This window comes from Corythoichthys intestinalis, chromosome 13 (genome assembly GCF_030265065.1).
Source record: "Corythoichthys intestinalis isolate RoL2023-P3 chromosome 13, ASM3026506v1, whole genome shotgun sequence".
Lineage (NCBI taxonomy): Eukaryota > Metazoa > Chordata > Actinopteri > Syngnathiformes > Syngnathidae > Corythoichthys > Corythoichthys intestinalis.
In genome coordinates this window covers 17,267,995-17,294,005 of record NC_080407.1, presented here as the reverse complement: position 1 = coordinate 17,294,005, position 26,011 = coordinate 17,267,995, and the positions used below count along the sequence as shown (strand labels likewise).

Here is a 26,011-nt window from a genome sequence, read left to right as displayed (position 1 = left end):
GTATTTGGTCAATACCAAAAGTTCATCTCAATACTTTATGTACCCTTTGTTGGCAATAACATTGGCCAAACGTTTTCTGTAACTCTTCACAAGCTTTTCACACACGGTTTCTGGTATTTTGGCCCATTCCTCCATGCAGATCTCCTCTAGAGCAGTGATGTTTTGGGGCTGTCGTTGGGCAACACGGACTTTCAACTCCCTCCACAGATTTTCTATGGGGTTGAGATCTGGAGACTGGCTAGGCCACTCCAGGACCTTGAAATGCTTCTTATGAAGCCACTCCTTTGTTGCCCTGGCTGTGTGTTTGGGATCATTGTCATGCTGCAAGTCCCAGCCACGTCTCATCTTCAATGCCCTTGGAAGGAGATTTTCACTCAAAATCTCTCGATACATGGCCCCATTCTTTCTTTCCTTTACACAGATCAGTCGTCCTGGTCCCTTTGCAGAAAAACAACCCCAAAGCATGATGTTTCCACCCCCATGCTCCACAGTGGGTATGGTGTTCTTCGGATGCAATTCAGTATTCGTTCTCCTCCAAACACGAGAACCTGTGTTTCTACCAAAAAGTTCTATTTTGGTTTCATCTGACCATAGCACATTCTCCCAGTCCTCTTCTGGATCATCCAAATGCTCTCTAGCGAACCGCAGACGGGCCTGGACTTGTACTGGCTTCAGCAGGGGGACACATGACACGCAGTGCAGGATTTGAGTCCCTGGCGGCGCATTGTGTTAATGATAGTAGCCTTTGTTACTGTGGTCCCAGCTCTCTGTAGGTCATTCACTAGGTCCCCCCCCCCTTGTGGTTCTGGGATTTTTGTTGACCGTTCTTGTTATCATTTTCACACCACGGGGTAAGATCTTGCATGGAGCCCCAGATCGAGGGAGATTATCAAAGTGGTCTTGTATGTTTTCCATTTTCTAATAATTGCTCCCACAGTTGATTTCTTTACACCAAGCGTTTTACCTATTGCAGATTCAGTCTTCCCAGCCTGGTGCAGGTCTACAATTTTGTCTCTGGTGCCCTTCGACAGCTCTTTGGTCTTGGCCATAGTGGAGTTTGGAGTGTGACTGACTGAGGTTGTGGACAGGTGTCTTTAATACCGATAATGAGTTAAAACAGGTGCCATTAATACAGGTAACGAGTGGAGCCTTGTTAGGCCTCGTTAGAAGAAGTTAGACCTCTTTGACAGCCAAAAATCTTGCTTATTTGTAGTTGACCAAATATTTATTTTCCACTCTAATTTGGAAATAAAATCTTTAAAAATCAAACAATGTGATTTTCTGTTTTTTTTTCCACATTCTGTCTCATGGTTGAGGTGTACCATGTTGACAATTACAGGCCTCTCTCATCTTTTCAAGTAGGAGAACTTGCACGATTGGTGGTTGACTAAATACTTATTTGTCCCACAGTACATCTAAAAGTTGGTCATTTTTTGACCTAAATCAAGAAAAAAATTGCTCTCACGTTTTTTAATTAAATATACAAACATTTCGCTTAAAATAAGTCTGTTAAGCTATTTTTCTTATTTCAAGGAATATAAGTGAATAAAATTTACTTGGAAGCACTGTCAGATAATGCCACTTATTTCTAGAAGATTTATGATGAAAACAATGGAATTTAAGTTTTTTTTAAAGGTGGTGGATTTTTGCAGTGCCTATGCATTGGTTCAGTTGATACACCTTTCGATCCAATAAACTCTGAATCTTAATCCCAAAAAATATTTTGAAAACTTCTAGAATACACAGTATGTCCGGATTTTATTAGCAAATTTAAATTGCATTATTTTAACACAAATTATGTTGACATACACAAGAAATACAAATTTGATAATCATCTCTTAAGTATTCAGGAATGCATAAATATAAGCATTTGTCTTAATACCACTCAAAACTGTCTAAAACAAATATAACAAAAAAACTTCTTAGTCAGGGAATAACAAAAATAAATAAAAATGGAGCCTTCCTTCAGGAAAAACACAGTGCTTTTGTTCACAAGCAGAGAAAAACTCAACAAAAACATGAAAGCTCCTTTGGGCTGCTTTAAGACCACATAAAATAAAAATGAAGACATGGGAGAAGGGATGTAAACCCTGGTTCACTACATTAAAGCTGAGCAGAGTTCACTATATTTCTCACAGTTTAACTAACGTTAACTCATTCACGCCGAGCCATTTTCACCGGTGCAACCCCCTTCGCTCCCGGTTGTTTTCCTGGATTTTGACTGATTTTACAAGGCCCACAGAAAATTCTGTTCTATTGCTATACTAAACATGGAACCCACCAAAAGAAAGATTATACTCTCTTCTTTCAGCAGCGATAAAAAAATAAGTTCATATCTTTTTCCATTCTTTAGAAATTATTATACAGCATTAGAAAATAGCTTATTTTGAGCAGTTTTCCAGTTTCAGATAAAAAAAAAAGAGAAATTGGGCTTTTTGTGAAAGCATACATTTCAAACATAACTTTGACTTGAACACAGCTATTTTTTGCTTTAGTTACATCCCAAACATCTGAATAATGTTTTCCTTTTACAAAATAACATAAACAACAAGACAAATAGAGCTTTTGATAACAAAGTAACAATTTATTTACACATAACTGAGACATGACACTGTTGCAGGTAAACTTTTCCTTCATAGCCGCCTGTCTCATAAAGATGGATTTTTTTGAGTCTCTGTGGGGGTGCCCGGCGAGCACCACGGACTCAATTGCATCGTCCGCTGCACTGGTGGTTCCGGTCGTTCTGCTCGGTCGTCCAGCGCCTGGCATCTTGGGCGTCCTTTAGGTTGTTCTGCTCGGTCGTCCACCACCTAGCATCCTGGACGCCATTTGGTAGTCTTCCACCGGCTCCCTGGCCGTGTGGTCCGGCCGTTCATTAATAATTAAAAAAATTTTTTTTTTTGTTTTGTTTACTAATTTAGCAATGGAATTTTTGTTGACGCTTATCAATTCACAAAAAACATATTGGAACACTTAAATTATTAAAGTACAAATAAACACGTTAATAACAAAAATAAATCACAAATAAACAATGAGTTCAAATACTGATAGAATTAACTAGTGTAGCATCCCGACTGAAAAGATGGTCTCTTAAACTGATAGTTTACAACTTTTATTCCATCCTTGATATAATCACACTGTAAGAGCTACGGTGCACACAAATAAAACAACACAATTAGAAATTAACAAAAACTTTTCACCTTTTTCCTTTTAAACCTTATTTATATATCAATGAATTGCCTATATGAATTGCCTTTACCTTAATTTATTACCTTATCATTGACAATCTCTCCCTTGAGTGCAATCACTGTATATACTGTATATATTTATGACCTTTTAACCTTATATAATTTTTTATACCATAAAATAAACCATAACATGAAATAAACCTTTCAGTTAGCATTAAGAACAATACTAATACCATTTATAAGCCGTTTGTTAATGAAACATTATTATTTAGTAAGGCGACAGCACCCTCTGGTGTACAAAAAATGAAAAAACAAAGTTTACAAACTGGGTGACGGCGCTTGAGGTGTTTATTCACGGCCGACGTGCAGCCAAGCTTGGCATTGAAGAGACAGGACAGAAGAGTGTACCCTCCTTTGTTTCTTTGAAATAAGTCCGTGTTTAGGGCACTCTGGTGCGCTTTTTTTGGCTTTGTGCCGCTTTCCCCGCTTGCATACAGAGATCCGACATTCTGAACTTTCCACGCATATATTTTTTTAACCCTTCGTTAACCGTCGACGGGATGTTGTGCTCGTAGACGGATTTACGTCATCGATGACGTCGACTATGTCGACTAGTCGGGACAGCTCTACAAATGAGTTAACATGGTAACAAACACATACAGTGAGGAGAACAAGTACTTGATACATTGGCAGTGTATCAAATACTTGTTCTCCCCACTGTACAGGAGGACACTTCTCCCTAAGCAGCTTCCTACTCAGGTTAGCAGGTTCACATAGTTTAATGTAATGGTATTGCTAACTGATAACTGAACACATTTTATAATGCAAATAAGGTTGGAGACAATTTGGGCAGCCTGAAAAGTTGGTAGTGTTTTGTCCCTACCGTCCCTATGAAAACCCTTGCGACATGGTAGGCACACTGTCACCAAACCTGATTCTCTTGAAAGAAACACATTTAAGACACGTATGTTCCCCCTCGCCCCACTGAAAGTCTTAAGTATGTCCTGTATGTCTGTCACGTTAATCTGGCCACTGAGCCCGATAAGCCTTCCTTTGTTGGCACTTTTCAGTCAGGCTAAAGAGATGTTTTCCAGGAAGCTTACACAGTCGTTTTTGAGTTAAGTTCTCGCAATTTTCTGCAATGAAACACCTGCATACAAAGTAGGGGAAACCACAGTATTTTTTTCTTAAATGAAAGGAGCATCATCTCATTGCACCTATTCTCCTATTGCCCCTTTAAGCCTTTTTTCCAAGTTTCGTCTCAGCCCCCATGAAAGCATTTTCCACTTTGATGGTTGCGAGCGGCGCCCGCAACCCCGCCGTGTTCACTTTCACACTCCCCACGTCCTCACTCTCATTGAGGAGTACCAAAAAAAAGAAAAGGTTTTCCTTTTCCCCACCTCTTGAACGGTACTCAAATTGATTTAACGAAATGAATTCTTTAGAGGAGGGCAAACTTGACAATAAATTCGACTGGAATGAAGGTACAGTGGTATGAAAAAGTATCTGAACCTTTTGGAATTTCTCACATGTTTGCATAAAATCACCGTCAAATGTGATCTCATCTTTACAAAATCACACAGGTGAAACAACAGTGTCTGCTTTAACGAAAACCACCCAAACATTTATAGATTTTCATATTTTAATGAGGATAGTATGCAAACTAGGGCTGCAGCTATCGATTATTTTAGTAGTCGATTAATCGATGACCTAGTTAGTTTGAATAATTGAGTAATCCGATAAGGAACATAAAAAATTAAAATACCTGAGCTGAGCCTCAAACGGTATAAGAAAATAAATAGGTGACGATCTATGTATAATAAAAGAACAATTGGCTAACTTACATAGCAAAAGTCCGCTAGCTTAAATGCTATAAAATGCTAACAATTTTTTTCCCAATGCTCTTAAAAAATGGTTCAGACTCATATTCCCACAAAAAACGGCTAGATATACATATAAACTAAATTACGAATGCATTAAAAAAACATTTGCCCAAACAAAAACTTAGCTTACGTTGGTCTTTACAGGGAGCAGTTGGATTCAGCCATGTGAAATAAGGCAGACCAGAGGTCAATGTATCCACCCTAATTAATAAACTAAATTTAAGCACTTTCAAAATAAACCGTCACAACGCCACTTTAATTAAACGAATACTCGAAGCAACAAAATTTAATTTGAATATTTTTTTCTATTCGAATACTCGAGTTAATCGATTAATTGTTGCAACATGAATGCAAACAAAAAGGGGAGGGAAGTAAGTGAACCATCACATTTAATATTTTGTGGCCACGCCTTTGGCAGCGATAACTTCAACCAGACGCTTCCTGTAGCTGCAGATCAGTCTGGCACATCGATCAGGACTAATTTTGGCCCATTCCGTTCTACAAAACTGCTGTATTTCAGTCAGATTCCTGGGATGTCTGGCATGAATCGTTGTCTTTAGGTCATGCCACAGCATCTCAACGGGGTTCAAGTCTGGACTTTAACTTGGCCACTCCAGAACGTGTATTTTGTTCTTCTGAAACCATTCAGAAGTTGATTTACTTCTGTGTTTTGAATCCTTGTCTTGTTGCACCATCCATCCTCTTTTTAGCTTCATTTGTCTGATAGACGGCCTCAGGTTTTCCTGCAAAACATCCTGATAAACTTTTCAATTCATTCTTCCATTAATGATTGCAAGTTGTCCAGGCCCTGAGGTAGCAAAACAGCCCCAAACCATGATGCTCCCTCCACCATGCTTCACGGTGGGGATGAGGTATTAATGTTGGTGAGCTGTTCCATTTTTCCTCCACGCATGACGTTGTGTGTTACTCCCAAACAATTCAACTTTGATTTCATCAGTTCACAAAATATTATGCCAAAACCTCTGTGGACTGTCCAAGTGCCTTTTTGCAAACATTAAATGAGCAACAATGTTTTTTTTTCTTTTTTCGGGACAATAGTGTCTTCCTCCGTGGTGTCCTCTCATGAACACCATTCTTAGCCATGGTTTTACATATCATTGATGTGTGCTCATAGATATTGGACTGTGCCAGTGATTTCTTTAAGTCTTTAGCAGACATAGGGTTCTTTTTTACCTCTAAGTATTCTGCGCTGAAATCTTGGCGTCATCTTTGGTGGACAACCTCTCCCTGGGAGAGAAGCAACAGTGCCAAACTCTCTTCATTTTTAGACAACTTCGCTGACTGTCAACATACAAACTTATGGACATGGTTTTGTATGCTTTCCGAGCTTTATACTAGTGCTGCAACGATTAATCGATTAACTCGAGTATTCGATTAGAAAATAGATTCGAATTAAATTTTGCTGCTTCGAATATTCATTTAATTAAAGAGGCGTTGTACTGGTTTGTTTTGAAAGTGTTTGCATTTAGTTTTATTGATTTAGGTGGATACACTGCCCTCTAGTCTGCCTTATTTCACGTGGCTTGATTCAGCTTCTCCCTGTTAAGACCAATATAAGCCAAGTTTTGTTTGAGTTAATGTTTTGTTTTAATGCATCCAAAATTTAGTTTCTAGGTAGGCTATATTCAGCCGTTTTTTTGTGGGAATATGTGTCTGAACCACTTGTTAAGAGCATTGGAAAAAAAAAAGTTAGCATTTTATAGCATATAAGCTAGCGAAATTATGCTATGCAAGTTGGCCAATTGTTCTTTTGTTGTACATATCCACATCCTCATTAATTTTTTATTCCATTTGAGGCTCAGCTCAGGTATTTAAAAAAAATTTTATGTTCTTTATCCGACTACTTGATTATTCGAACGAACTAGTTCATCGATTAATCGACCACTAAAATAATCGATAGCTGCAGCCCTACTTTATACAAATCAACAATCCTTGATCGCAGGTCTTCAGACAGCTCTTTTGACTGAGCATTGAGGCACATCATACAATTCTTTTCATCACGACAATTCTTACCAGGTGTGTGTTTTATAGTGGGCAGGGCAGTTTTAAACCACTCAACAGTGATTTGGCACGCACCAGACTTAAAATGTTTGGTAAAAATTGGTTTCAATTCCTCTTTAAGTCTCCTTAGGCAGAGGGTTCACTTACTTCTTACTTACTTGTGTCATTGTTTGCATACGATCCTCATTAAAATATGAAAACCTATACATTTTTGTGTGGTTTTAGTTAAAGCAGAGACTGTTTTTTCATCTGTGTGATTTTGACAAAGCTCGCATTGGATGGTGATTTTATGCAGAAATGTGAGAAATTCTAAAAGGTTCAGATACTTTCTCCATACCACTGTATTTTTCAGACTATAAGTCGCACCCGAGTAACTCCTCGTACATTTTTCCTGTCCCGACAGACCTCTTCAACAAGGGCAAAACTAAAGAGCGTGAGCAAGGGGAGCGTGAGGAGAAGAAGCACAAAGTGATGAACGACGTTAAGCAGGAGAACGGAGAGGTCAAGCAACCAATTAAAGGTATACACACTGTTTTCTCCTATTCGTTGGCACCAAAAATACTGTTGAAATGACTGTTATCAAACACTGGAAACGGAAAGAAATCTTATCAGTTCAAGTTTACAATTGAACGCGACCAGAGGAAACTGCGAAAGGAAATCAATAAGCGGCTGGTTTACGAGCAGCGAGGCTATTTGTTAGCGTGTTTTTGTGTGGGAACTTGTCTCCCAGCGAAAACAGATTGCCGCTATTTAATATCATCTCGCGGCTCCACTTTAGTACTTTTATTTAGGACAATTTTAGCACCCCATTTTATTACCCCTTCACTATAACTATTTTATTTTTACATCCCCTCAGATTGTAATCGCCTGCGAGGATCATATCATTCATTTCCAGATACAGTATTCTATTCAGCTCCAGATGACACTTTTGGGATGAAAGTGTGTGTATTTGGAGAAAGGGGAATTGGGGGAGGGAGTTTGTGTGTGTGTGGGCTAAAGAGCTTTTGGATTAGTAGCTTGTGTGCAAAATACTCGCTCTGTTGCTCTCTTTATTGTTCCCTCACACACACATTGTATTACAGTCTCATTCCCATCAAAAGACGTGCGCCGGGTGCAAACGAGACGGCGCAAGATCTTATCCGTCTCTTGAAATTGTGCTGATGTTGCAGCACGTACATCTAGTGGGGTTGTATATTTATACTGCCTGTCCACTTTGTGTGAACAATTGTCGCGGACGGGTGTCTCATGCCCACAAACAGACCACACCGGGCGTATAAATAAATGTATGGCCGGCTTGTTGTCCTGCCTTTGGCATTCGGGAGATGCATGAACATGCTGTTGAGTATGATGACTCATCGCCTTCTCACTAGGTTTTCAATTTTACTATATTTCACAGTAAACTAAGTAAAAACGCAACGAATATTCATCCCCCGATCTGATGAAAATGTCCCTATTATTCCATGCACTCTAGTGCGATCTCGGAGTGACTAGACGTGCAACAATTAATCAACAACTATTTTGATAACCAAATAATCTTTGCGTTAAACTCGTCTAAATTCTTGAAATTATAACATACAGTCCCTGACAAGTCTTGTCGCTTATCCATTTTGTAGAAACAATTGCTAATAACTAGGGCTGTCAAACGATTAAAAATTTTAATCGAGTTAATTACAGCTTAAAAATTAATTAATCGTAATTAATCGCAAGTAATCGCAATTCAAACCATCGATAAAATATGCCATATCTTTCTGTAAATTATTGTTGGAATGGAAAGATAAGACAAGATGGATATATATATATTCAACATGCGGTACATAAGGACTGTATTTGTTTATTATAACAATAAATCAACAAGATGGCATTAACATTATTAACATTCTGTTAAAGCGATCCATGGATAGAAAGACTTGTAGTTCTTAAAAGATAAAAAAAAAGAGAAATTTTATATTAAAACCCCTCTTAATATTTTCGTTTTAATAAAATGTGTAAATTTTTCAATCAAAAAATAAACTAGGAGCCGGCCATTGTTGATGTCAATAATTACTTACACAATGCTCATGGGTGCTGAAGCCTATAAAATCAGTCGCACCCAAGCGCCAGCAGAGGGCAACAAAACTCCCCAAAACACAATTAACAAGTGGGCATTTCACTATACTGTCATTTAAATCTGTTTGAGCGGGGCATGTGCGTTAATTGCGTCAAATATTTTAACGTGATTGATTTTAAAAATTAATTACCGCCCGTTAACGCGATAATTTTGACAGCCCTACTAATAACCTGACTTTTAATTAGGGCTGTAGCTATCGAATATTTTAGTAATCGAGTAATAGACTGAAAATTCTATCGATTCATCGAGTAATCGGATAAAGCATTTTTTTTTAAGGTAAAGAGCAATTATAAATATACATGAGAAAGACATTTAATCCAATATTGAACCATTTTCAGTCAATCAATGTCTTTATTTTCGATGTACATTGTTGAAAACAGCCAAAAATTGCATCTAAGATGTGACAAAAAAAAAAAAATCACTGCTTTCACTCATAAAACTTCTAGATCTGATTAAAAAAAAAACAACATATTTCTTACCTAAAAATGTAATTACGCTTGATAACACACATCACTTGAAAGCTAATTTAAGTTCCATTTGTGTCAAGCTAGTTTTAAGTTCTAGTTAAGTTTTAAGTTCGTCTAAACTGTAAGTACTGATAGGATTTTGAGTTTTTGCAGTGTTCAAAATAAATGTATGATACCTGCTGTATTGGAGCACATTAGGGACCAGTACTACTTGCTGTTTTATTCAGCAATGACTACTGAGCTAAAACTGACAGTTAGCTTTATTGTTTTAATTTTACACCCTCATCAGCGCTGTGTTTTTACAGATTAAATAAAGCCTGTATGTAAGACACGTTAACCATGCATCGACAGAGGTCATAATCAATAGAAACGTAGCCCTCCGAAGGGCTAACGTTACGTGAGCGCGTGACAGTAACGTTATATTTATTAGCGATGAGAAGTCTACTGCTTAAAGATGGCGGCTGTTTACTAATGCTGTCCAGACGCGGCCGAGTCTGTCATTTCGCATCTAATCCTAAATGCATGCGATATCTATGAGACGCATCGGACACTAGCTGCTACCACACTAGCATCATGCGGGCGTAGTTTTTAGCAACGTCGGCGTAGTTTGTAGCGACTGTCGGCTGCGGTAAGTTTTTTAATTTTTTTATTTTATTGCGTCTTCCTCTATGCACGTGACGTCAGCGCGTTGTCCCGCATTAAAAGTAGTCCGGTGTTCGGCCATTTCTTACTACGCGGCGAAACGTCCTACACAATGCTCAGGGCGCTTGCGCATGCATTCACACGCTTGCGCACATCGGTTAGAGGCGGCGATTACTCACTATTTTTGTTTTTATTTAGTTATTTAGAACCTTTTCACAGCCTCAAAGATGCTTTTTGCATGTATTACCCTCTCATACTTTTAACCATTGTGTTTTTTTGTGTTAGCTTTGAAGCAGTTGACCACATTAGTCACGTAGCGTGTTTAAACCGTCCTTATTTGAAATAAAAATACATTTAAGTATTTTCTGCAGGCATTTTTTTAGTACCTTATTCCTGTATGCATCTAAACAAAACAAGTTTAGAGCGCACGGTAGTACTTTAGGTGTCAAATTCGACTAATGTAGGACGTTTCGCCGATGTAGCATATTTTGGCAGAACACCGGGCAAAACGTGATGTTTAGAGCTGGCAAAATGAAACGATTCATCGAGGTCAATAAAATTACTCGGATCAGTTTTTAAACTCGAGTATTCGTTTCAGCTCTACTTTTAATTATTCAATTGGTTTCAGAAATGGCTCATATGAAAGCTAAGACCCTCCCAAATGATGTTGAATATACAAAAATGTATTTGTTTCACTGAAAAAAGATTTATCATTTAATGAAGACATAAAGGTCAAATTTTGGCAACACAAAAGTTTTGTCGCCTACAGAAAGTAGTGTGAAAATTGAACAAAAAATGTACTTCAAATACAAAAATATATTACATAACAGAAGCGAATTCAGTAGTGGTGCTGTGAGATCCAAATTTATTTTTTTGTATGACTTCCATGGGCTTGAAGGACTGCATCCATGCGGTTTGGCAAGTATTTATACAATTTATTGATGAAGTCATCAGGAACATCAAAGAAAGCAGTCTTGCATGCCTCCCAGAGTTCATCAAAATTCTTGGGTTTCGTCTTCTATTCTTCCTCTTTCATCCTGTTCATGTCTGGTGACTGGGCTGGCCAGTCCTGGAGGATCTTTATCTTCTTTGTCTTGAGGAACTTTGAGGTAGAGATTGAAGTATGCGATGGGGCACCATCTGGATGCAGAATTTGTCCCTTTTTATGGTTAGGAATGTGAGAGGCAGCTAAGATTTGTTGATATTTCAAACTATGTTGCCCCCATACAGGATGTAACCCCAGACCATGATTTTGCCACCACCAAACCACCTTTTTCTGAGTGAATCTCAGATCCATGCGGGCTCCAGTAGGTAAGGCAGGTAAGATTTGTTGATATTTCAGACTATTTATGTTGCCTTTCACCCTGCAGATCTCTCGCACACCCCCATACTGGATGTAACACCAGACTATAATTTTGCCACCACCAAATTTGACTGTTTTTTTTGGCAAAAGGTGGATTTTTGAGAAGAATCTTCCATTGAATTATACCACAGTCGCCGCAAATATTGCAGGAGACCTACTGGAGCCCGCATGGATCTGAGATTCACTCAGAAAAAGGTGGTTTGGTGGTGGCAAAATCATGGTCTGGGGTTACATCCAGTATGGGGGCAACATAGTTTGAAATATCAACAAATCTTAGCTGCCTCTTACATTCTTAACCATAAAAAGGGACAAATTCTGCAGCAGGATGGTGCTCCATCGCATACTTCAACCTGTACATCAAAGTTCCTCAAAGCAAAGATTGAGATCCTCCTAAACTGGCCAGCCCAGTCACCAGGCAGGAACATCATTGAGCATGTCTGGGGTAGGATGAAAGAGGAAGCATGGAAGACGAAACCCAAGAATGTTGATGAACTCTGGGAGGCATGCAAGACTGCTTTCTTTGATGTTCCTGATGACTTCATCAATAAATTGTATGAATCCTTGCCGAAGCCCATGGAAGTCAGACAAAATATTAAATTTGGATCTCACAGCACCACTACTTAATTCGCTTATGTTATGTAACATATTTTTGTATTTGAAGTACATTTTTTGTTCAATTTTCACACGACTTTCTGTAGGCGACAAAACTTTTGTCTTGCTAAAATTTGACCTTTATGTCTTCATTAAGTGATAAATCTTTTTTCAGTGAAACAAATATATTTTTGTACTATCAACATCATTTGGGAGGGTCTTAGCTTTCATATTAGCCATTTCTGAAACCAATTGAATAATTAAAAGTCAGGATATTAGCAATTGTTTCTACAAAATGGATAAGTGACAAGACTTTTGTCAGGGACTGAATGTTGTTCTCCTTATTTTTCTCACGCTTCTTCTTCCAACTTCAGTTTCCTGACAATTTCTCTTCATTCATTTCCTTTCATGGTCCGATGTGAGTTCTTACCAAATGCGCTACTGCCCTCCAGTGGCCAGTTTTATTGCTTTAAAATGGATTTTGAGCGTTGTGCTTTGGAGCAAAGTGGTAACAGAACCTAGAGATGTCTCTCCTGGAAAAAAAACCTAAAAGAAGTATAAATACGTTTTCGGGACACTGAAACAATTAAAAATAGAACGTATTTATACATTTTTGGGAGCAAATGAGTTAGTTGCAGCCCTGCTAGCTACCGAGAAATCATTATATTCAACCACCTCTTTCCCTTTCAGATGGCGTGAAAGCCAAAATTAACGCGGAGCTGCAAATCAAAAAAGTCAAGAAGAAAAAAAAGAAGAAACACAAAGAAGGGGAAAAGCACAAGCGGGTGAAGATGTACCACCGCTCGTGCCAAACCGTTTGTGCCGGCCTGCTCCTCCTCCCGTCTCCTACTCAGGACGGCGTCCCGTCTCCGTTTAAATCGCCTTTGCCTGTTTACCCTTCGCCCAACAACAAAAACGCATACCTCCACCCGTCTTTTTTTACCTCCTCTCCGCACAAGAGCCCGCAACCTTCCCCGAACAAGCACCCGGCGCGGTATATCCATCCCAGCCTGTCGGGTTTGGAGTTTGCTCCTTATATTCACGTTGAGACTCAGCCTAACGGTGGCGCTCTGGTGGCGCACGCGTACGCCGCACAGCTATCGTCCCTCTCCATGGGCCAGAGGCAGAGGTTCGCTCAGGAGTTTGTCAACTTAGCGTTCAGCGAAGACTCATCGCAGGTTCGTTCAAATTCACTGGTAAGATTCTAAAACCATTATTTGACTCACCCTTGCTTCCATAATCTTAGGCTGCACATTACGTCATGGGTATCGTCCACGGCGAAGCCTCATATCTGCCGGATTTTCTTGACTACTTCTCCACTAAGTTCTCATCGGCACCGGTCAAAATGGAGATTTTGGGAAAGAAGGACATAGAAACGACGACAATGGCTAATTTCTACTCTCAGGTAGGCATATGCCGATATGAAATTTTGACTGTATGGTAACCTTAAGCAAAATTACCGCGGTAACACGGTAACATTACCCTGGTGCTAACACAAAGGTGAATGCGTTGCTAATGCTACGAGTTACGTTTAGTGTGTTATGATCACATAGGACAGACCTTTAAAGGCTAAAGCAACATTGAATACAGTGGGGCAAATAAGTATTTAGTCAACCACCAATTGTACAAGTTCTCCTACTTGAAAAGATTAGAGAGGCCTATAATTGTCAACATGGGTAAACCTCAACCATGAGAGAAAGAATGCGGAAAACAGAAAATTACATTGTTTGATTTTTAAAGAATTTATTTTCAAATTAGAGTGGAAAATAAGTATTTGGTCACCTACAAACAAGCAAGATTTCTGGCTGTCAAAGAGGTCTAACGAGGCTCCACTCGTTACCTGTATTAATGGCACCTGTTATAACTCCTTATTGGTATAAAAGACACCTGTCCACAACCTCAGTCAGTAGGGGTGTAACGGTACACAAAAATCTCGGTTCGGTACGTACCTCGGTTTTGAGGTCACGGTTCGGTTCATTTTCGGTACAGTAAGAAAATAAAATGTAAAATGTGCTAGTTGTTTATTACACACTTTTGTGCTTTAAACAATTGGAACATTAGCCTATACAAAGCTAGAATTCTGCTCAAAAAGTAGCGGGTATTTAAAGATAATAATAGAACAACAATTTGCCTTTCAGACCCCCGCGTATTAGTCAGCTTTGTTTCTGAAAGAAAGAAGAAAAAAAAAGTCCTGTGCTAAAGAGAAAAGCAATCCCAATGACAAAGATTTTAACATGTCTTTTCCAAATGAAATGCCTCAATGAATCTTTTTTTTTTTTTCTTATGAACGGTTTTCAAAAGCTTTATTGGTGGATTTTCTCAAGTTAAAGCGCCACACAGAAATTTATCAATTTAATTGTGTAAGCAGGATCTTATTATTTAATTACAGGTGTTTTAGCACATTTCAATTTATTTGATTTAAATGGGCTATTATTTATCATGTGTTTATATTTTACAAATGTGATGTAGTATTCATTTATATTGTATATTTTATGTTGTATAATTTTAGTTCCTATGTGAATATTAGTTCCTACTTGTTTTGTTGTGGTAGGAGGGTTTTGTATTGAACACGGGGCCGTGTTGGTTATTATTATAGCATAGAAGACAGCAGTAAATAAACAAAGACAAGTCAATTGTGCCCTGATCTACCACTCAAGAGATCTGATGGACTCAAAAAGTGGGTTACGATTAGTTTCAAAATCGACCGGATCCACAGTGTTTTTACACGAGTGACTTCCGGTCTGCCCGCTGCTAGCTAGTAGTATTGACGCAGGAAGGCTGCGTCTCGCGTCAAATAATAAACTCTGCCGTTCTTTTCCTGTGCATCGCGTTTAGCCGGTTCTGGGACGCGTCTAACATGGGGCCGCACTGCGACTGGTGTGCATTGGCTGATTGACTTTAACGCCCTCATTTCGCAGCGGCCACGTTGTCGCGCCGTTGACGTTTCTTACACTGTCCTACCGTGTTGGTCCTCATTATAGTAGAGAAGACAGAGTAAATATAATCTACACAAAGAAACTGTAACCCGATTGACTCACAGCCTCGAAAAGTAAAGGTTACATTACGTTAGAAACTTGTTTGGTACGCCTCCGTTCCGAACCGAGGACCCCGAACCGAAACAGTTCAATACTAATACATGTACCGTGACACCCTTATCAGTCAGTCCCACTCCAAACTCCACTATGGCTACGACCAAAGAGCCGTCGAAGGACACCAGAGACAAAATTGTAGACCTGCACCAGGCTGGGAAGATTGATTCTGCAGTTGGTAAAGCGCTTGGTGTAAAGAAATCAACTGTGGGAGCAATTATTAGAAAATGGAAGACATACAAGACCACTGATAATCTCCCTTGATCTGGGGCTCCATGCAAGATCTCACCCCGTGGCGTCTAAATGATAACAAGAACAGTGAGCAAAAATCCCAGAACCACACGGGGGGACCTAGTGAATGACCTACAGAGAGCTGGGACCACAGTAACAAAGGCTACTATTAGTAACACAATGCGCCGCCAGGGACTCAAATCCTGCACTGCCAGACGTGTTCCCCTGCTGAAGAAAGTACACGTCCAGACCCTTCTGCGGTTCGCTAGAGAGCTTTTGGATGATCCAGAAGAGGACTGGAAGAATGTGTTATGGTCAGATGAAACCAAAATAGGACTTTTTGGTAAAAACACAGGTTCTCGTGTTTGGAGGAGGAAGAATACTGAATTGCATTCGAAGAACACCATACCCACTGTGAAGCATGGGGGAAAACATCATGCTTTGGGGCTATTTTTCTGCAAAGGGACCAGGACGACTGATCTTTGTAAAGGAAAGAATGAATGGGGCCATGTATCGAGAGCTTTTGAGTGAAAATCTCCTTCCCTCAGCAAGGGCATTGAAGATGAGACGTGGCTTGGTCTTTCAGCATGACAATGATCCCAAACACACAGCCAGGGCAACAAAGGAGTGGCTTCGTAAGAAGCATTTCAAAGTCCTGGAGTGGCCTCGCCAGTCTCCAGATCTCAACCCCATAGAAAATCTGTGGAGGTAGTTGAAAGTCCGTGTTGCCCAACGACAGCATCAAAACATCACTGCTCTGGAGATCTGCATGGAGGAATTGGTCAAAATACCAGCAACAGTGTGTGAAAAGCTTGTGAAGAGTTACAGAAAACGTTTGGCCTCCGTTGTTGCCAACAAAGGGTACATAACAAAGTATTAAGATGAACTTTTGGTATTGACCAAATACTTATTTTCCACCATGATTTGCAAATAAATTCTTTAAAATCAAACAATGTGATTTTCTGTGTTTTTTCCCCCACATTCTGTCTCTCATGATTGAGGTTTACCCATGTTGACAATTACAGGCATCTAATCTTTTCAAGTAGGAGAACTTGCACAATTGATGCTTGACTAAATACTTATTTGCCCCAATGTAAGAAAACAAGTCTTACTGTGTGTGTTTCAAAACAAGCAATGGGGAGACTGGAGACTAAACTGGTGAGTTGGAGGGGAGGGCACTGCACGTCACATGAGTGACACAACCAGACACTGCTAAGATGCAGGCGAACTACACATAAAAATGTCACATTTTATGAACACGTGACGGAACCTAGAGCACATTTTTGTCTCGTTGTTGTCTTGTCAGATGAAAACTCGTTTTAGCTTGTTATCGTCTCGTCTTCGTCATGAAAAAAAGTAGTTCGTCGACGAAATATTTTCGTTATCGTCATCGTTGACGAAAACAACACTGAGTACTACTATTAATATTAATTAGTATAGAATATTAATGGAGCGCGAGAGCAAGAGACAGGGCGCGTGTGTATGACTTGTAGCATTATTTACACATCATACACACCCTCTTTTAACACAGTAAGTCGCCAGGGAGAAAAAACACCATGGGCTGTATTATGAAAATGTTATTTTGAATGTTGTTGCAGTGTTGACAGCAGGTTGTAGCATAGGTTGACAGTCTCCCCCAAGGGAGCAGTGATGGCCAAATGAAGCTTCTTGAAGCAATGAAGCTTTTCAGCCAATTGGTACAAAGCTTCATGGTGGTTCATTTGGTCTTATGACAGTCTCATGATGCAGTTGTCAAATAAATTGTTACCAAATATCATAATTAGCAATTAATGAAACAACTGGAATAGTAACTGAAGAAATAATTAGCTCAGAACATCAATTTTGATTGTTATTTACATCTGTGGGGCTGTTGACAGCAGCTGGCAGCAGAGGTTGACTGTATAACTCTATCCCAAGGGAGCAGTGATGGCCAAATGAAGCTTCTTGAAGCAATGAAGCTTTGTAGCCAATTGGTTCAAAGCTTCATTGTGGTTCATTTGGTCTTATGACAGTCACATGAAGCTGCTGTCCAAATAAAGGGTTACCGGTTAATATCTTTTGGCATAAATATCCTACAATAAGTGACGACAGCTGCGGCTTATCTCTGAACTAATGTTTTCGTGTCAAATTTGGTGGGTGGCGGCTTATCGTCAAAAAATTACGGTAAATTTAACTTAGGGCGTTTAGGTCAGTTGTCTGTGCTTTCTTCTGCAATTTTTAAAGGGGTGTTTTTGTTCGTCTGGTGTTAAACTGAGCAGACGATATTGTTTTGTCTATCTTCCACTTAGTGAAATAGGTCAGCATTCATGACTACTGAATTTATCATTTACAACATAAAATCAAAGTGTCCTCACTTTGCATTTCTTATAGTCTGCATAGAAAGTGCTTCAAGTGATAGCTTTTCGTATCCATCTCCTCTCTCCGCGAGCCGTTACGGATGCGCTAACGACCCCTCGAACCAACTGGTCGGAGCATCTGCCTCCATCTGTGTCACATTAGGCAGCTTTTGCCATTCGCGCTAATGCCCAATTGCTCAAATGTAATGAGTGGGGCATCAAATGCGGTCGTATTAAACTGTGCGAGTGTATCACGATGACTAATTTGCAGCGGTGTAACACTTGAACGCGCGCGGGCTGGTTTGTCCGCTAATGAAAAGCCTTGTGTGGATGACACAGGGGGAAAAATGCGGGGAAATGCTCTTTTCAGGCACTATAAAAGGGGCTACTGTCTGTTCTTTGTCAGTGAACACAGCGTGTGAGTGTGTTTGTAGTAGTACTACAGAACTCTGTATGCTCTGTTGCTTGGGTCATTTTTTTTCCCTCAATCCTCTTATGAAATACCCATAGTATTTGCCTACACTCGCCGCACAGTACATAAAATCCAGATGGTTAATTATAAGTTGAACTGCTTTTCGCGCTGTCCCTTTAAGAGTTGCGACAACGCCATTTTTCTCGCGCTCCCGGCAGTGACCTTGGAAAGTCGACAGTCCATTCGCAGATAGGAGTGTGTACAGGGCCAGATGTGCGGGCTCCCATGCGTCTTCTCTAATAATCCAGCAATATAAAAGAAACACTCATGGCTGCTAAGTAGAGCTGGGAATCTTTGGGCACCTAACGATTCGATTACGATTACGATTCAGAGGCTCTGATTCGATTATAAAACGATTATTGATGCACCCCCCTCCTTTTTTTTCTCTTTTATTTCTTTAATGTTTTGTACATTAGTTCCAAAATTGTTCAAAAATACTCTCAGGCTAAACCACACTACTATTTCAGTATCAAGTTAACATATAGCAGTAAACAAATATACAAAAATAACATTAAATAAAAAACTTTAGTCCCCATTCTGTATCAGCAGCTTTAAACTACATTCAATTAATTTAATGTTGTGAATCAACCATTAAATTTGTCAAAATTGCTCCCGTTATTCCATAATTTCCCTTCTGTCTACTTTCGACATGTGAAAGTTTTAAAACTATTTTAGAGATATTCAAGTCAATATTTTACCGATTTAGGAGTATTTTAGATAAAAAGTTAATTAGGTTTGCTTGGAAGGTTCGCTACAACAGCCTTGCAGGGAAGTGTACTGCTTCAAGATGGCGGCCGTTTATAACGCCGCATCTAGCTTTTTGTAGATGTGCTGCTAACACTACCAAATCTATATTGCATCTAGTCCTATATAAATGATATCCACCGTAACATTATATGGATGTACTTTGGAGCAGCTTTTCGGCAGCAGTCAGGTATGTTGTTGTGTGTTTTTTTTTTTTATCTCGTTGCATGAGTTGAGCTAGAGCCGTGAGTTGAGCATTGGCATTACCCGAGGGGCCGGGTAATGGGAAGCATGATGTTTAGTTACTCTCGCTCCGTTCCGTCCCGAAGACCGCGCGGCACGCTGAGTGTTGTGTACTTCCACGGCCGAATCGCGAATAATCTAAGAATCGGAAATTTTGCACACCTCTACTGCTAAGTGTATTTAACACTCTTTACAAAGGATATTGCTAGTTGTGTCCATGTAGTCACATAATAGTGCTACTTTAGCTAGTCCTTGTTCAGAAATGGCAGATTCACATCAGCGTTTACTCCCCAGCTGTGTTTTATTTTAATCAAAATTCATGTTCTGGGCTAATTATTTCTTCAGTTACTGTTCCAGTTGTTTCATTAACTGCTAGATATGGTATTTGGTAACAATTTATTTGACAATGGTATCATAAGACTGTCATAAGACCAAATGAACCACCATAAAGCTTTCAATCAATCGGCTGCAAAGCTTCATTGCTTCAATAAGCTTCATTTGGTCATCACTGCTCCCTTGGGGAGACGGTCAACTTTTGCTGCCACCTGCTGTCAACAGTGTTGTCGTCCAACATGCCTCCCATCATGCATTGCAGCGCTACAGATGTAAATAACAATCAAAAGGACCACTAGATTTGATCAAGTCCTAGTTGTATCTATCTTATACACCGTAATTTTCGGACTATAAACCGCTACTTTTTGTCTTCATTTTGAATCCTTCGGGTTATAGTCCAGTGCGCCTTATTTGTTGATTTATTTGGGTTAAAAGGACACATTTCATTTGACAGCGGCGTCATAAGACAGTCATAATTATGGCATAACACTATCATAAGCATTACTGATTGGTTATGACAGATTTCATGAAATGTCAATCGGCAAATTATGTCACTAACTCCATTTATGTCCAGCTCGGCTCTTTTACATCCATTCAAAAGTGAGATCATTTGCCGGATAATACTAAATGACATCGGTTATAAGCATTCATTAATGCTCATGACAGTGTCATATCATGATTATGATTGTCTAATGACAGTCTTATGGCACCACTCTCACATAAATTGTTACTAAATACCATAATTAGCTATTAATGAAACAACTGGAACAGTAACTGAAGAAATTTCAGTTACTGTTAAAGTTGTTTCATTAATTGCTAGTTGTGGTACTGTGGGGCAAATTAGTCAACCACTAATTGTGCAAGTTCTCCCACTTGAAAATGTTAGAGAGGCCTGTAATTGTCAACATGGGTAAACCTCAACCACGAGAGACAGAATGTGGGGAAAAAAACTGAAAATCACATTGTTTGATTTTTAAAGAATTTATTTGCAAATCATGGTGGAAAATAAGTATTCGGTCAATACCAAAATTTCATATCAGTACTTTGTTATTTACCCTTTGTTCGCAATAACGGAGCCCAAACATTTTCTGTAACTCTTCACAAGCTTTTCATACACTGTTGCTGGTATTTTGGCCCATTCCTCCATGCAGATCTCCTCTAGAGCAGTGATGTTTTGGGGCTGTCGTTGGGCAACACGGACTTTCAACTCCCTCCACAGATTTTCTATGGGGTTGACATCTGGAGACTGGCGAGGCCACTCCAGGACCTTGAAATGCTTCTTACGAAGCCAGTCCTTTGTTGCCCTGGCTGTGTGTTTGGGATCATTGCCATGCTGAAAGACCCAACCACGTCTCATCTTCAATGCCCTTGCTGATGGAAGGAGATTTTCACTCAAAATCTCTCGATACATGGCCCCATTCATTCTTTCCTTTGCACAAATCAGTCGTCCTGTTCACTTTGCAGAAAAACAACCCCAAAGCATGATGTTTGCACCCCCATGCTTCACAGTGGGTATGGTGTTCTTCGGATGCAATTCAGTAGTCTTTCTCCTCCAAACATGAGAACCTGTGTTTCTACCAAAAAGTTCTATTTTGGTTTTATCTGACCATAACACATTCTGCCAGTCCTCTTCCGGATCATTCAAATGCTCTCTTGCGATCCGCAGACGGGTCCCTGGCGTCGCATTGTGTTACTGATAGTAGCCTTCGTTACTGTGGTCCCAGCTCTCTGTAGGTCATTCACTAGGTCCCCTAGTGCGGTTCTGAGATTTTTGCTCACCATTCTTTTTATCATTTTGACGCCACGGGGTGAGATCTTGCATGGAGCCCCAGACGAGGGAGATTATCAGTGGTCTTGTATGTCTTCTATTTTCTAATAATTGCTCCCACAGTTGATTTCTTTACACCAAGCGTTTTACTTATTGCAGATTGTCTTCCCAGCCTGGTGCAGGTCTACAATTTTGTCTCTGGTGTCCTTCAACAGCTCTTTGGTCTTGGCCCGAGTGGAGTTTGGAGTGTGACTGACTGAGTTTGTGGACAGGTGTCTTTTATGCCGATAATGAGTTAAAACAGGTGCCATTAATACAGGTAACGAGTGGAGCCTCGTTAGACCTCGTTAGAAGAAGTTAGACCTCTTTGACAGCCAGACGTCTTGCTTGATTGTAGGTGACCAAATACTTATTTTCCACTCTAATTTGGAAATAAATTCTTTAAAAATCAAACAATGTGATTTTCTGTGTTTTTTCCCCCACATTCTGTCTCTCATGATTGAGGTTTACCCATGTTGACAATTACAGGCATCTAATCTTTTCAAGTAGGAGAACTTGCACTATTGGTGGTTGACTAAATACTTATTTGCCTCACTGTATTTGGTAACAATTTATTTGACAGTGGCATCATTAGACTGTCATCAGACCAATGAAACACCGTGAAGCTTTAAACCAATTGGCTGCAAAGCTTCATTGCTTGATTTGGTCATCACTGCTCCCTTGAGACAGTCAACCTCTGCTGCCACCCGCTGTCAACACTGTTGTCGTCCAACATGCCTCCTAGCATGCATTGCAGCGCTACAGTTATAAATAACAATCAAAATTCATGTTCTGTGCTAATTATTTCTTCAGTTCCTGTTCCAGTTGTTTTATTAATTGCTAGGTATGTTATTTGGTAACATTTGACAGCAGTATCATACAACTGTCATAAGACCAAATTAACTACCATGAAGCGTTCAAGCATTTGGCTGAAAAGCTTCATTGCTTCATTTGGCCATCACTGCCCCATCAAGGGAGACGGTCAACCTCTGCTGCCACCTGATGTCGTCCAACATGCCTCCAACCATGCATTGCAGCGCTACAAATGTGAATAACAATCAAAATTCATGTTCTGTGCTAATCATTTCTTCAGTTACTGTTCCAGTTGTTTCATTAATTGCTAATTATGGTATTTAGTAACAATTTATGTGACAGTGGTGTCATAAGACTGTCATTAGACAATCATAATCATGATAAGACAGTAATGACACTGTCATGAGCATTAATGAATGCTTATAACAGATGTCATTTCGTATTATCCGGCAAATGATCTCACTTTTGAATGGATGTAAAAGAGCCGAGCTGGACATAAATGGAGTTAGTGACATAATTTGCCGGATGACATTTCATGAAATCTGTCATAACCATTCAGTAATGCCTATGATAGTGTTATACCATAATTATGACGCCGCTGTCAAATGAAGTGTGTCCTTTTAACCCAAATAAATCAACAAATAAGGCGCACTGGACTATAACCCGCAGGATTCAAAATGAAGACAAAAAGTAGCGGTTTATAGTCCGAAAATTACGGTGTATAAGATGGATACAACTAGGACTTGATCAATTCTAGTGGTCCTTCTTGGAGTGATGATATCAAGTTAACTAATGCTCATATTGCTAAGTTGTTGAAAACACATCGCTAACTGCATTTGTTTCTCCCTTGCCTCAGGTGAAAAGAACCTATAGCCACGGTACGTACCGAGCCGGGGCAATGAGGCAGATTAGCCTCGTGGGCGCTGTGGACGAGGAGGTGGGCAACTTCTTCCCAGAATTCCTTGGAATGCTAGAGGAGTCTCCCTTCCTGAAGGTGAGTCCAACAAGTCCCTCCGAGGACTGGATGGACGGCTAAGTCAGCGAAAAAAGCGGGTGGCTGCCTGAGATAACGGCCAATAAATGCCAACTTTGGCTTTTTAACTACAATGGGCCAATAAAATTTCATGTTTACTTTTGAGCTCGAAAAGCTGGACTGACAGCTTCTGCTTGTGTTGCATGCAGCGTGGAGAATTGGCTTCACTTCATATGCTGAATATCAAAAGCCTCACATCCTCGCATACTTTATAGCTGTCACGGCCACGCTCAGGGGAGCTTTCCAAGCTGAAATTGTATTTTTTTTTTTCAATTTGTGTTCAGCAAGAAATGGGCTAAATATTGTGCTTTCTCTCCCTGGCGACAGCGTACTCTTCCTTGGGGAACGTTGTCCAGCCTCAGCCTGATGAATCCTAACGAAAGCGATGACGGGCCCATTATGTGGGTGAGACCGGGAGAGCAGATGATACCCGTAGCGGACATACCAAAGTCTCCTTTTAAAAGAAAACGGTAAGCACGCCACGGAACACTTGGAAGGAATTTGACAAAAAAATAACCCATGCATTTCCAATGGCACATTCAACACCCACTAAAGACTATGGGTGAGAACCTTTGGGTACCTCACGATAACAATCTCGCGATACAAGATGATGATTTTGGTCGCAACTTGTTAGTTTCCCCCCAAAAACACTAATACCTTTTTAAAACGATATCTCGATTCTTGGCATGAGCATATTGATAACCTTTTGGGATGCACGATATATCACCTTTTTGATATTTTGTCACACCCCGACTAAAGACCTACAAAAATTGTGGTCAAACCTCCGACTGACCCTCAAAAAATTCACGCTTTGCTCCAAAAACTGAAAAGTCCAAATGTATCTAGTCCCTTAGTTTATGTAATCACATTATATACAAGGCCAACTGTTATGGCATTACAGTTTTTGACCAAAAACGTAGTTATTTTGATAAAAATTGCAGAACTCCAAATTTATGTAGTCCTACATTTTTTTTTTACCCGATTACATCATTGACACATCTCCCCAAAAAAATTACAAAATCAAGGCGACCCACCTGAGATGGTTTTTGGCTAAATTGTAGGTTGACAGAAACATTCCATTCCCCAATGGCACATTCAACACCAACAAAAAATCTGTAAATGTGGTGAAACCTTCCTTGCCCCCCAAAAAGTCACGCTTTGACCCAAAAAACAGTCACATGTCAAAAAATTACCAAAATCAAGGCAAACTGAAATGGTTTTAAAGTTTTTGCCCCAAAAAAATGTAATTTTGAAAAAAACTGCAAAATCCAATGTATCTAGTCTTACATTTTTCACCCAGTCATGTCATTCACACATCCCCCAAAAATGAAAAAATGGCGAACTGAGATGGTATTCAGTATTTGCCCCCAAATCAAGGTGCACTGATTCGATTGACCAAAAACATTTTTTGTTTTTTTTTTTGACAAAAATTGCAGAACTCCAAATGTATTTAGTCTTTGATTTATTTTACCCGATTACATCACTCACACATCTTTAAAAAAAAAAAAAAAAAAATCCCCAAATTCATGCGGTTTTAAAGTTTTTGCCCCAATTTTTTTTTTTTTTTTTTTTTTACAAAAACTGCAAAACTCAATCTATCTAGTCTTCCATATTTTACCCAGTCATGTCATTCACACATCCCCCCAAAAATTGCAAAATGGCATGGTATTCAGTTTTTGAACAAAAAGTTTTTTGACAAAAATTGCACAACTCCAAATGTATCTAGTCTTACATTTTTTTTTACCCCAATTACATCATTCACACATCTCCCTCCAAAAAAATTACAAAATCAAGGTGACCTACCTGAAATGGTGTTCAAATTTTGACCAAAATGTACGTGAGCAAAAAAATACCATTACCAATGGCACATTCAACACCCACGAAAAAAACTAATGGTGGTGAAAGCTTCCAATGTCCCCCAAAAGTCACGTTTTGACAAAAACAACGGTCACATTTAAAAAAACTCCCTAAATCAACGCAAACTGAGATGGTATTCAGTTTTTGACCAAAATGTTTTGACAAAAATTGCACAACTCCAAATTTATCTACCAAATTCCATCATAAACCCACCCCCCACCCCTTCAAAAAAAAAAAAAATCACAAAATCAATGCGACCTAAAATAATGTTCAGTTTACCAAAACATACATTGACAAAAACCTTCAATTTCGACTGGAACGTTCAACACCCACCAAAAATTCTCAAATGATGGGGATGCCCTCCATTGCCCCCCCCCCCCACCTCACCAAAAAGTCATGCTTTGACAAAAACATCAATCACATGTCAAAAAATTCCCAAAATAAAGGCGAACTCAGATGGTTTTGCCAAAAACATTTTTTTTGAGAAAAATGGGAAAACTCAATGTATCTAGTCTTCCATTTTTTAGCCAGTCATGTCATCCCCCCCTCAAAAATGGCGAAATTGCATTGTATTGTTTTTGACCAAAAAGTGTTTTGACTAAAATCGCACAACTCATATGTATCTAGTCTTACATATTTTTTACCCGATTACATAATTGACCCCCCCCAAAAAAAAATCACAAAGTTAATGTGACCTAAAATGGTGTTGTTTTTGACCAAAACGTACATTGACAAAAACATTCAATTTCCAAACAAAAATGACAAAACTTGCACAACTCCAAATGTATCT

The 26,011-nt window shown here is 39.4% G+C and overlaps 1 protein-coding gene across 1 annotated transcript in view; it reads left to right on the top strand.

The window, feature by feature from the left end:
- The window catches only part of LOC130928603 (lysine-specific demethylase RSBN1L-like), a 47,020-nt gene that overhangs the window by 4,633 nt on the left and 16,376 nt on the right, over positions 1–26,011 (top strand). Inside the window, exons 2-6 of the mRNA XM_057855305.1 lie at positions 7,497–7,613; positions 12,954–13,441; positions 13,510–13,668; positions 23,188–23,325; positions 23,692–23,834. Of these exons, the coding sequence (XP_057711288.1) occupies positions 7,497–7,613; positions 12,954–13,441; positions 13,510–13,668; positions 23,188–23,325; positions 23,692–23,834 (1,045 nt within the window). The remainder of the gene's footprint in view (positions 1–7,496; positions 7,614–12,953; positions 13,442–13,509; positions 13,669–23,187; positions 23,326–23,691; positions 23,835–26,011) is intronic.